Source organism: Platalea leucorodia, assembly GCF_965183815.1.
Source record: "Platalea leucorodia genome assembly, chromosome: 3".
NCBI classification, from domain to species: Eukaryota; Metazoa; Chordata; class Aves; order Pelecaniformes; family Threskiornithidae; genus Platalea; species Platalea leucorodia.
Window position 1 is genome coordinate 107,357,349 of NC_138825.1, and position 13,688 is coordinate 107,371,036.

General features: G+C 38.8%; 1 protein-coding gene across 2 annotated transcripts in view; it reads right to left on the bottom strand.

Moving 5' to 3' along the window:
• PXDN (peroxidasin) overlaps nt 1–13,688 on the bottom strand; it is a 90,861-nt gene that overhangs the window by 34,851 nt on the left and 42,322 nt on the right. For both annotated transcript variants that reach the window (XM_082306563.1, XM_082306562.1), the window contains 7 exons: nt 10,770–10,841; nt 10,093–10,164; nt 7,928–8,097; nt 5,855–5,972; nt 3,535–3,704; nt 2,328–2,600; nt 868–984 (listed from right to left, as the gene is read on the bottom strand). In XM_082306563.1, the coding sequence (XP_082162689.1) occupies nt 868–984; nt 2,328–2,600; nt 3,535–3,704; nt 5,855–5,972; nt 7,928–8,097; nt 10,093–10,164; nt 10,770–10,841 (992 nt within the window). The remainder of the gene's footprint in view (nt 1–867; nt 985–2,327; nt 2,601–3,534; nt 3,705–5,854; nt 5,973–7,927; nt 8,098–10,092; nt 10,165–10,769; nt 10,842–13,688) is intronic.

The window sequence follows — 13,688 nt, forward strand, 5'->3', positions numbered from 1 at the left end:
CCATGTGTGTAAGACACAATTCATCTCATGTGCCTAGGCCATCTAGAGAATTCATAGAAAAATACATACAGCCCTGAAAAAATGCAATATAATGAAAATGAAATAAAAGGCACATCAGTGTCCGTACCCTACTTTCTCTCTGGACATTTCATTTGATTGGAACACTCTTGGTAGAGGGAGAAACACAGACATTATCAGCATCAAAATGATCAAGAGTTTGTTAAAAATCTGCTTTATCTACCATAACTTAGAATTTCCTAAGAGTTGTTTTGCCTGCTAGAGCTATTTCATTTGATTCAACTGGAATATTTACTTACTGATAAAACATCCACTATGGTATTTCTTCCCGCTGGATTTGGTTTAATGCCTTTACAGCCACAACCTGATAAAACAGTCAGCAGAGTGCACCCCAATGTTCCTGTCAATCCACATTAAGTGACAGAAATGCAGTTATACTGATGCCAGTTACAGGTTGGACTGTTCTGGTTTCTGAAGTGAGCACACCCCACCTAGTTTCAGATCTCCAACTAATGACAGTCATCTCCACTTCTTCTGCAGTAAACTGGCAATGACAGGTATTGCCACATGTGATTTGTCTCATATTTCTTAAACATTTATTATTAGGAATCTATTACAGAGACATATGTTTAGTGTCTCTTTTTTACTGAATAACGAAAAATGCTTGGGCAGCTAGCTTCTGTGGGACACCTTGCCTTTTCTAGCTAAAGCAGAAAGAGATGAGCCCTGTTTCCTTCGGAGACTGAAGCATCAAAACAAATACACACAATTCCTTTCAATGCCTGAGTGATTCAAAAACGGCAGCTAAACTATTCTAGTAGTTTAGAAGTAAAAATGGAACATGCTTACCTCCTTTAGTCCAGGCAATAACAGGCTGGGGATAGCCTTGCGCTTCACAAGGGAAGTCAACAGTTTGTCCCTCAATCACTGTTTTGTCTTGAGGAGTGACAGTAAACTGAGGTAGAGCTACAGAAGAGAAAATAAACTGGTTAAAAAAACCACAACTGAAAAATGCACGACTGTCTGAAATTACGTACTGTTTCCTGTCTAGCTTGAATAGCTCATATTGGTGGGAAAAGAGACGCTAATGGGACTCTTTTATAGAGTGACCGCTACAGGGCAGAGGGTTAGGGCAGCCACTTGTGCAACAGGAACATCTCCCTCACAGCCTGGCCCTGGTGTCAGTGAAGGCCTCTGGGATCTACTGCCATAGGTCCAAAATAAGAGGTACGGTAAGACTTGCAGAATCAAACACAGATTGTTCCCTGGATTAAAAATACCTTCTCTTTCTCTCAAAAAATCCTCAGCTAAATTGTCAAGAAAATGCAATGTAGTCAAAACCATCCTGAGCTGCTTGTTTTCTTCTTTACACAAAAGGAAAGCAGTGAGTGGAGTGTGGGCCAATTTCTGCAGTAACATCAGGGCATTATCAGTATGAGAAGTAATTTGTTCAGCTCTCAAAACACAATCATCCATTGGTGAATAATAAATGAACAAACCACACGGACAAGTTGTTTTGTATAGCTTTAAAAATTGATCTCATTAACAAAGCATTTGCAGCCTAAATTGCCAACTAGAGATCTTAACATGAGAACAGAAACAAACTTACATCTAAAGGTTACTCAAAATGTTTTGCAAATAGAAGTTCCAGCATGAAAACATTTGTGAAAAACATTCTCCATATATATAGGAGGCTTTTGACATATTTTTCTTGAAACACTTTATGTTCATACTATTGACAAACAATACCAAAATTATTGTGATCACAGTAAGTTAGAGTACTTTTGTTTTGCGGAAAAGCTATGCTAACGCCTCAGCTGGCAGAGTGATAGTTTCCATGGAACTCAGTTCCCACGTTCACTGAAGTGTCTACAAAAGAAAGGCAGCACAGATCTCTACTCAAGACTCCATTTCTAGTACTCCAGGCACAAATTCTAATCTCTAGGATTGCTGCCGGTTACAGAAAAAATTTAATCCCCCACAAATTTGACACTGCATGTTTATTCCTACAGGCAAACAAAACATAATGTGAAATAAACATTTCAAAACACCAATGATTAACTTCTGAGAATAATCAAAGAAACAACTTTCAGAAAATTAGTATATAATATCTGACTCTGAGTGAAACGTATAGCAACTTTCCTTTGGACTACACTAGAATAGTGTAATTAAAAGAAAAAAAACTCTTATGATTTTAGTTTGGATCGGATAATTCAGAAAAAAAAAGACAAAACCACACAATTTAAGGTAATATACTCTTCTAATATGTTTTACAGCATGTCAATCAATGTTACTTTAATGTTACTCACCTTGGACTATGATGTATGCAGTCGCATGGATATTATCTATGCTGTTAGTTGCAAAACAGGTATATTCGCCACTGTCCTCCTGCTTCACGTTTTGTATGTAAAGTCCTCCTGATGGAGTTATCGTGATACGAGGGTCACTTGGTAAAGGGGTTCTGTCACCTTTGGTCCAGGTAATTCGTGGCTGAGGGTGCCCAGTTGCGCTGCACTCCAAGGTAACGCTCTCTCCAACTAGTACTTCTGTATTTTGCGGGTGAATCACGAAACTTGGCCGGGCTGTGAGAAAAGAGCAATGCCTAAATACATCTTTTAGCTCACACAGCACTAATTTAGCTGAATATTCCAAGAGCCTGGGGAACCTAGGGGTTTTTTTAATAGCTCTGTTCCAACATACTTCTAATCTTGGTGCAAACTCTGCCTTGCTTTAAGCCTAATCTAGCTGCAGACATCTATAAATATCAATAGATAAAAGAATAAAAGCTCATATAATTGTATTGATGTTTTTTCTTAACTTCCATTAAAACAATTTGCAAACACTTCCTTCTCATTTGCTGATCTTTATAAAGGTCTCTTCAGAGGCATAGACACTGAGACCCAGGAAACAAACTGGCTGAAAACTTCCGCAAGTGCACCAAAAGTACATTTTAGTAACTTTTCCCAACTACGTGTGTGCTTTGCAGTGACATTTTAAGTTTACCTGATGCTGAGTGTCAAAACAAAATTTTCTCACAGCAAATTTTGGAATTTAAAAACACTACAGTCCTGGACAGAAATTTAGTGCTTGCAAACATGAAGCACTGGTTAGACAGAGATTCAGGCTAAAAAGTTCCTGAGCAAGGATGGCTGCACAGGGTGCGCCAAAGCTTCCATGAGTGGCCTGTTCGGAAGCTTGTGGTTTTCAGGTATCCAGAGAGAACACTATTGCACTGCGCAACGTCACAATGCAGCAGCCTCTTTTCCTAACCCTTCTACAAACAGCCTACATTACTATCATCAGAATTGCATACAGCAATAAAGATATTAATTAACTGGCTGATTCGTATTTTTGTTCTAGGGATATTATAACTTCAAGATCTAGTTCTTAAGATGCCCAAGCACAAGAAAACTACATGTCAAGAACATAAAAGAGCCAAAGCATCTTATTTTTAGCAATCTTCTTCTCAAAACAATTCTCTATCTGAATGCAAAATTCAAACTTCATGTTCTTTACCTGGTGACTCAAAGTATCTAAGAGTAACTTCCTGAGTTTTCACTTCTCCAGCCACATTTTTTGCCATGCACTGGTAAATGCCTTGGTCTGTTTCTTGAGTATTCTGAATCATTAACGTGCCATCATCTAGCAAGTTTAGACGGGAATCTTCTTTCATACTGAGCTCATTACTGTAAAGAAAAGAATCTGCTGGAGTTAAACCTTTAAATCACAAGCACAGAAAACTGCCAAATAATAAAACCCAAAATATATTACCCAAAATAACTTGGGGGGAAAAAAAAGTTTTACTATATTAAGTAAAATAAGAGAAGTTTTCATTTTCTCCTAAAGAGAAGAAGAGGAAAACTAAGAAATTAACCAGTTTTGCTCATGCAAGTATTACATCTTCAAAATGAAAATCCAAAATACTTTTATGAGTAAAAGCTTACAGGGAAAAAAGTGAAAAAAATACACATACCTGGTCTCATTTTCTTTTAAGGCTGCTCTAACTAGCAAATCAATTTAAAATGTTTCTGCTGGAAGTATATAACGTAAGTTCAACACTCAAGATACTTTCTGCTAGGAGAGGGGTTAGTTGCTATAAAACCATCTTTGTGCTAACCTCCATTTGAATTACTCGAGGAGCACTAATGATAATTTGTATAATTATAATTTGTACTGGCTTGAAACATAAGTTAAGATCAGGTCTTCAGGCTATGTCATGGATACATTTCTGTGATACAAACTAAGAACAGTTGGGGGTTTTTATTAACGGAACTGTTTCTCACTCCATCCCTCACTACATGATGAAGAAAGCACAGAGGACGGATGAGATCTCACCCCCTATGTACAAAACCCAGCCTGACTGCTGATCTATTCAACATACCGCTCCACAGGTCAATGGCTTTTGACTGAAGTCTTGCCATATTCAACTACCTTGCAAAGAGCTTTGCTCTCATTCATGCAGCCAGGAAACAAGCCAGAGTCAATAATCCCACACCCCAAGCTCAAATTTCTTCTTAAAACTCTTACATATGTGTATTCCGAATACATGTTTTCTTTGTTTATTATATAAAGTACATGAGCCAAAGAAAATTTTAATGAAATAATTATACCATCCAAGTTCAAGGCTCTATTCTTGACATACTCCATAAACACTGTACCCTTGCTGCATGTGGGGTTCTCACCGACATCAGCACAAAGCTACAGAACCAGGACTCTACATTGTTCCATTTTATCAGCAACTAACAAACTAAAATGACTCATTTGCTAATATAAAATGTGAAGGAATATATTTTCCAGATCAGGTTCGCTATTTGTATAAGAGCATTATTAAGTCAAAGTCTGATTAATCTAGTGGTAAACTCACAATTCATGTGTCCATCATAAATTTATATCAGTTTAATGGGAGACGATGTGCTGCCATGTGGCTGCTTCAGCCATGCTGTGCCCAGCGCTGCTGGAGGGAGCCGGGCACTGGGCAGAGCTCGAGCAGCCACCCTGCAGTAGGCTGGCCCTTGAGCTGCTGAAAGACGCATGTCCTCTATAGGCCCTTCCCTTCTTCCCCTAAGCAGTGAGGAGAAGCAATGGACCAGGTTGCCCAGAGAGCTTGTGCTACCTCCATCCTTGGAGGTTTTTAAGACCCAACTGGAAAAAGCACCTGGTATGACCCTGCTTTGAGCAGAAGGCTGCACTGGAGACCTCCTGAGATCCCCTCCAGCCTGAATTACCCTACAATCCTGTGATATAAGCACTTGCCTGCCCTCCATGTACTGGTCCAGGGAGCCTGGAAACTGATACATCTCTCCTCTCCCAGAATGGAGCTACACTTCGGAAGAAAGCTGCTTCCGAGGAGCTGGGGCTCAAGGAGGATCTCTGAAACCTAACTCTTATCCAGCTGGAGTCCTTTAAAAAAGCAGCTTTTGCTCTGCCTCAAAATGTAATTCAAACAGACCTGCACAGAGTAAGCAAACACTAGCTAAACCCACAAACTGCATGTGCAACACATCCACATTGGATTGCCTGGTACTTACATATAAATGATTTACAGTTTTACAGGTGTGAGCAACTTTGCAGGTATAACTACAGTTGAAAATCTTACCAGTAATATTATACTCATAAATTAATATTTTCTGAAGTTATCAGCCTTAATTGTTTAGAATTGCTAATAAAACAGATATGGCCCATTATTACTTCATATACTTCTTTTAATCATAATATGTTTCTGCTGTAACTATTCCATATATTAGCATGTAATGCATGTGGACATGCACCCAGAAATGTACACATACCCAGACAAACATACTTGCATCGAGATTCTTTCTTCCTCTTTTAAACTTACTTGTTTCGAAGCCAGATAATTTCTGGTTTAGGATTGCCTTCAGCTCTGCAAGTGAAGTACACTGTATTCCCTGAGGTAACGTCCACATCCTGAGGCTCTGATGTAATTCTTGGCCTCTCTGTATCAACAATAAAATGTATAAGGAACTCTTACTTGTTTTAAAACTACTAAAGAATGGTAAATAAAAAATTTTCCATATACCTTGTAGAAAAATGTTTTTCACAAATGTTTTAACTTCAAGTATTTATATGCTTAATCAGGATTAAGTGCACTTTTCCCTATGCGAAAGTGACTGCAGGCTTTCTGACTTCCTCCATTGTTCCTTAGGACCTTTTAGCAGACTGGAAATGGATTGTGCAAATTTGTATCAGGTTCTAAAGTAGTTGTTTTATTTATTTGAACAGAGGCTCAATTTGCTTATGAAGGAAAAAACTTTAAAGCAACAAGCACAAGTGCCATTTTAAATAACTTCCTCTAGATAAGTATCAGTGCCTAACCTGCCTCCTACAGAATAATCTGTCCAGCTTGCTTCCTGCAGTTTCCATATTCAGGCTCCTTAGATGTGCAAAGAGCTGCTAGGATGCCATGTGAATTATTCTTGCACCAAATCCCCTTTCCACTATCTCTTTTAAGAACCTTGTAGATGCTTACAGTCATAATTCTCATAATCAGAATTATATCCATGTCCTGGCTTTGGCTGGGATAGAGTTAATTTTCTTCATAGTAGCTAGTATGGGGCTATGTTTTGGATTTGTGCTGGAAACAGTGTTGATAACACAAAGATGCTTCTGTTATTACTGAGGAGTGCTTACACAGCGCCAAGGCCTTTTCTGCTTCTCACCCCACCCCACCAGCGAGCAGGCTGGGGGTGCACAATAAGCTGGGAGGGGACACAGCTGGGACAGCTGACCCAGACTGGCCAAAGGGATATCCCACACCATATGATGTCATGCTCAGCCTATAAAGCTGGGGGAAGAAGGAGGAAGGGGGTGGACGTTCAGCATGATGGCGTTTGACTTCCCAAGTAACCATTACATGTGATGGAGCCCTGCTTTCCTGGAGATGGCTGAACATCTGCCTGCTGATGGGAAGTCGTGAATGAACTCCTTGCTTTGCTTTGCTTGGGTGCATGGCTTTTGCTTTACTTATTAAACTGCCTTTATCTCAACCCATGAGTTTCTCACTTTTACTCTTCTGATTCTCTCCCCCATCCCACTGTGGGGGCAGTGAGCAGGTGGCTGTGTGGTGCTTAGTTGCTGGCTGGGGTTAAATCATGACAATCCAACACATAACCAAAAGGATAATTTACTTATGTTGTATCTTGGCTTCGTCACGTGGCTGGGCAGACAAATGCCCATAGCTTGGTAAGAAATCTGCATTTTGATTTCAGGAGAGAAGAGGTGCAAGGTCAAGCCCTGGGGTGCCCACAGGGCCAAGCCTTTGCATCCTTAAGCTGAAGGAATACAGATGAACAAAAGGAGTATAGTAAAAGTGATTATCAAAGTGATTATCCATTAATCCTTCAGTGACAGAGGATTTCAGTGCCTGTGCAGGGCACTCCTTGTAAGTATAGCCGAGTAAAAAAGAAATCCAGTTGCCCGACCCCGATTCCAATCATATCAACAAGAGTTTTAACAATAAGGTCTGTGAAAACAGGAGCAATTCTGTACAGCTTCTTTCTTCCCTTTCCCTTGTACAGCAGGGAATAAAGGACACCAAACAATATTAACGTAACACCAAAGATTCTAGTTGACCATCCTTTTATGATCAAAACTGAAATACAAAAAGGAAAAATAAACTCTTTCCGGGTAATCACATTTAATTCCTCAATGAGAAATTTCAAACATGGCTATATTTGTTTCATTAAAGATAGGCTGAGGGGTAAAAGCAATCAGTTCTGTCAGAAGCAGACAAAAACAGAAGGAACACAGGGAGATTTCTGGAAGTAACCAATATTGACCAGAGGTGGTCAGTGTTATCAAAGAGAACAGAACAAAATTCTAACAAAACAAAACAAAGTAGTTTAGGTACATTTAACACGTTAAAGAAGCCAGCAGGAAGTGGCAAACCCACCACAGTTAAGTTCTTCTGGTGTTATCGTGGCCACTGATCTTCCCTGGATCCTTCGTGGATACTCACAGGTAGCTGCTGCTTGAGCATTACCCGACTCTGCGTACGTCTTCAACAGCTCCGCCAGCCACAGGATTTCACAGTCACAGTGAAGAGCGTTTGAATCCAAACGCCTGCACAAAACAAGAAGCAGCCACAACACCTGTTAGCAAGCTCCAACTATTTTGTTAGGATCAAAATGGTTCTGCAATACCAGCAGCACCTTTATCTGTGAATACAGACAAGGGGCAATGTGGAATGCAGGTGACGGTTACTTGCTTATTTGCATTCTGGTAGTCTTTATTAAAAAAAAAATGCATATTATTTTTACTGCATGGGTAGCACTGTGTTCAACATAGCAAGAATCTAAATGAAGTTTCTTTTTTAACCACACCATTCAATGAATAAATCAGGTTTTATTTAGATGTTATACAAACTTCGCTTAAATAAGGAACTTGCATACCATTCTCCCCACATCTTTTTCTGTTTAATACTTATTACTGTAGTAACTTCACAGCTAACCTGACATTTTTACAACTTCCCATTTTGCTGATCAGGCAACTGAGACAAAGACCCACAGTTTTATTTAAGCATTAAGCTCTCGTTGAGTTCAGTGGGTCAGTAACTTCGTAAAACACCTGCCTCTTGCAGATAACGAGAACCCATAAATTCTGTTGACTTTCTTTCCAGTAGTGGAGGGCCCTGTTACTATGTTGAGCACTGCACTTTCTGGTGGAGTGCCCTGTAGGAAAAAAAACCATAAATCTGTAACATTAAATATATATAACTTGGAAATAAAGTTGCATGGCAAAGCAACCTCAGTTTGGTATATCTTTGTGGGTCAGAAACTTCTTGATCATCTTGTCGTTTAATATTTTTTTAACCTCTTGTACAAATACCCAGATATTTTTTCTTCCCTGTTCTCCTATGAAAAATAGGCAAGAACAAGCAAAACTATTTTACAAGCTACTGTACAAATGTCTCCCAGTATACCAGATGTTATTGGTGGAATTTAAATCCAGAACATGAAAGTCACAATGTGACCTTTAGGGATAAGCTGTCCCAGGTCAGAAGCCACCAGGTCAGTCTAGCCCAGTGTCCTGTTCCACTAATAGCCACTATTAAAACTCCCCTTTACCTAGGTATTAGGTGAAGAATAATCTCTTTCTGTTTGCTGGAAATCCACATGACTTTAAGGGAGTTATGAGTGATGCAGCTACTATGGTAGGTGCATTCATCATCAAAATTTACTTTATTCTGCCTTTCGCCCACAGTTAAAGGTACAGTTTCACAACTGTCCTAAACCAGCAGTGCCGCAACACCATCTTCGTGTTATGCCCCTTGCGATCTCTTTTCCTGGTAGATAGAGCTGGCACCATGACTCGCTGCGCAGCACACCCTCAGCAGTCCTCCTGGGAAGGGGGGTATGCATACATGACTGCCTTTCTTAAAATGACACACTTGGATAATTTAAACAATGCTTATCCTAGATCAGTGAAGATCCAAAGCAAGGATAGAAAACCGTCTGAAAATCACCTTACTAAGGTACTCCTATTGAGTTCAAGTTTTCAAATGCTACTGAGGGACTAAGAAGCGTCCAATTTTTCAAGTTAATGGCATTTCAAGAACTGGCTTCTGGAGTTACTTTTGAAAGTAATACTTATATTCTTAAACCACCAAGCACCTTTTTATAACCATGTTTTTATCATCAGATAAGTAAAACAATTAAAAGAAAATAACAAAATAATCAAATATTGAAAGAGACCATAGAAGGATCATCCAGTAATACATAGACAAGAGGGGGGAAAACACCCCCAAACCCCAAAAAAAACGAAAGAAGGATCCATGTCTATTATTTAGTCTACAAAACAAGACTGTATGATTACATATAATTCCAAGACAGGAAACAAACAAAAGGATTTAGTCAGTCCCTAAATAAAGATGGTAGGACATGAAGAAATGGTCTCAATCTATGTACGTAAACAACTAGTGCACAGCTTAGGAAAAATTATTTAAAACAATTACACAATAAAAGGCATTTGCAAGGAAGATAAATATTGTAAGATGAGATACAGTATAATTAGATTATTTAGACTTTCTTTAGTTCAAAGATAATTCGATTTACTTACAGTCTCTTCATAGATTCTAAGTGACTAAATGTTCCAGGAATCAAATGAGCTATCCTGTTGTTATGCAAAAATCTGTTAAAAAGCACAGAAATATGCATGTAATAATTCAGATTTTGAGTTGTACTCACTTCATTTACATTCTTCTGAAAGTGCTTTAAGAAAAAGTAATTTTACAAAATAAAAGAAAAATTGAATCTTTTTCAGCAAAAGTGGCCTCCAAGGTGTATTTGGTGTGTTCATATGGGGAAAAAGAAGCCATAAAAAGACAAAGTAACCAAAAGAAAGGGAATTGATAAGCATTCAATTGAGAAACTAAAAAAAAAAAAAAAAAAAAAAAAAAAAAAAAAAAAAAAGAAAAGAAAAATTGTAATATAAATCTTCTACTTCTTCATTCATAACATTTATTTTAGGCCAAACATTGATCACAGCTCTTTGGGAAATAGTTTTGCAATAGAAAAATATACCACAGGCAATGCTCACTTCTGCATGCCTCTAAGGTCAGCCTGACCAAAGCGTTCTTGGCAAAGACTATGTAGTAGTCAGAATAAAAAAAAAGTAGATTAAAAATAATCTATGGGAATGATAAAAATATTATTTTCCAGTTTCAAACATTTGATTTAATTCAAACAAAGAAGCAAGCTGACTTCTGAATCTTACCCCAAGAAAAACAAACTTACAGCCTTTCAAGTTTTGGAAGATGGGTAAAGGATTCAGGTTCCAATGTTTCTATTTGATTAAAGTGCAGATACCTGAAAATATGTTAAACAAAAAGAAAAATAATGAAACAATCTTCTTAATGAAGCTGAAATATTATAAAGCATTTGTTATTGTTTACACACTGTTTACACATCTAAATGGTGATAGTGATGTAGTGGCTTAACTTTCTTCTGTTATCATCTGAATGCTGTACTTGAATCTGAGAAATACAAGATATGACAAACAAGAAGGGTCTGCAGACCACTATATAGTGTGTGTGTCTGTGCGTGTGTGTCTGTACATATATGTGCAAAAAAATTGTTTGAAAAACATTACTTTGGAGATTTTTGGAGATACTACTTTGAACACTCTTTTGCGAAGTCTAATTTTTACTAGCATGCATGCTTGAATAAATACAGATGGAAAAAAGAAAAGTATGATTTTTTACAGGAAAATGTTGCAGTTGTTTAGAAAACATTTACAGTTTCCAACAGAAAAACATTTTTAGTGAGCAACTGTTTGCATTGCTATCACATTGACTGAAAATTTCAAAAGATGCTGAGAAGTAACCTGCTCTAGTCCAAGAATACTGGCATTTAAAGCTATGAATGCTCTCAAAAGCTCAAAAGCCAAACAAATTCATAACATAAAAACAAGTTTGATTGAATTGCTTTTAGACAAAGGGCTTCCCAGCAACTGGTGTACAATTAACCACCACACCTGTGCTCTGTTTGATGCTCTGTTGATGCTTAAGTAAGCTATTAATATCACACAGCAACAAATATTACACAGCTGTTAATCCTGGAAAACTGAAAAAGTCTAAGATAATTAACCAGATTATTAATCTGTAATTGCTGTGAAAATGGACTGCAAAGGCAGGATCATTCCAGTCTTGATTATGTTGTGGAGGTACTCCATAACCTTGCAGATGAGAAAACAAAAAGTAGTTGATAAGACTCGCACAAGGAACTGTGAAAATGATTTATAGACTTTGGATCCTGATTATATCCAAATGTACCCAAACCTCCTAAAGCTTCCTATTTGATCTCTGATAAGCTCAGGAACATCTGGAGGATGTGCATATATAGAAATCACTGCGGGCTGAAGAACAAAAAAGCCCATCATTTAAAAACAAAGAGAAAATCTCAGACCCCAAAATCTCCTGAAAAATCAATCCTTCAGCACGAAAAGTAAAAGGACATGGGAACTCCTTTGTGCTGAAACATCGCACGTGCTCCACTCCCTGAGCTGAGCCAAATGGTCGCCGCAGAGAGAGAAAAGCGGGAACAAGCGGCGATTACGGCAGAGTCGTTGCAGCGAGCCCTGGAAGGCGCGTGCGGCAGGGAAGCCAGGCACGTGCCTGGCAGTCTCCCAGATCCCCCGCCAGCAGCAGCACGGCCCGAGCGCGAGCCAGCAAGCGATGCCAGGGAGCAATGAATGGGGACCACAGAAAAAGCCAATAAATCAGCACGGATGTGATCAGGCACATCGGAGTGTCAAGTCTGCTTAATGCCAGTGCAACGCGTGGCCACAAATTGTAGTGAGCATAGAGTATGATCCTGTTTGCATAGGGAAACAAGAAGTGCGTAATCATGCTGTGCCTGCCAGCCTTCATCTCCCTTTTGAAAATACAGGCCAATTTCATCCAAATTAAAAAGACAGACATCTCAAAGGCAGATACTTCCTGCAAGGTTCATTTGAATCGCCAGCAGAGAGAAAAGAGACCTCAGTCAGGTCCAGCCCTGAGGAAGGACCGGCAGGACAGGCCGCTATCTGCCCCGCAGGCAGGGCCCGGCCGTGAGGTGGGCAGGCACAGCTGGCCAGGAGCCAGGGCTCTGCTTGCCCACCTCCCCAGCATCAGCAGCACTGGGGAGGGGGAAAGGCAAGCCGGGGATCACTGCAGTGAAAGAGGACGAAGGGAAAAAACAGACACAACTATAGGGTTTGTCACTTCTGAAGCAGCTTTGATTTTGGAAAAAATTACATACACTACTTCTTGCGCAGCCAACAGGGATTTTTTCCTTTTTAACTTTGCTAATTCTACTTGCCTTTTTATGATTCATGAGCACCTTGCAAATATATCTCCTTATCTTCCCAATAAATTAATCTCTTGTACTTCTTTTGCATGGACAAGGCAAGATTTGTAGGTACAAGTAATACCTCCTACTAGAACACAAATAACGTTGGTAAAAGCAGGCACACTGAGGCATACAACCCCTTCTTCAGGTCCATGGATCAGAGGCAAGATTAGCAAAGAAAGAAAAAGAAAGGACACCTCTCTCAGATGGTTTAAGTGATGTATACATCACTAAACTCCAAACAACAGTTAACCGTTGTTTAGTATTCAAGACTACTATAATTACACATGTAAAGTATACTTTGTGCCTGAAAACTCATCTTGTTTTTCCAACTAAATTAATCAGTCTAATTAACACAATACTTCTATTACAAACCTTGCCTTGTTTACAACCTCAAATCATCACAGATACAATTACAATAATTCAGGCACTGAAGCACATTATAACAGTTAACTTTACCTCATCAGAAATCACGTTGCCTTAAGTAACCCAAAAAATCAAATCACGAAGTCCAGCTGGAAAATACTCTTAACTGCTTCACATGACAAGTTAGTTGGGTTCTGCAGGTCTTTAAATTATGACCTCAAAAAAAGTCCTGAGCAACTTGTCAGGCAATTTATGAACAGAACAAGGTGTTAAATTTGTGGGCTAAGTAATAAGCAACAAGTGGAATTCTAAAAAAATAGATGCAGGATCCAGATTGCATTGTAAGTCTACAATAAAAAAATCCTTGGCTTTATGACCTACAGTTTAATCATGTTTTATTACTTAGGTTTACCACTTACATTCTTTTCTTCTCTGTACCACATTAATGCTTTTTTA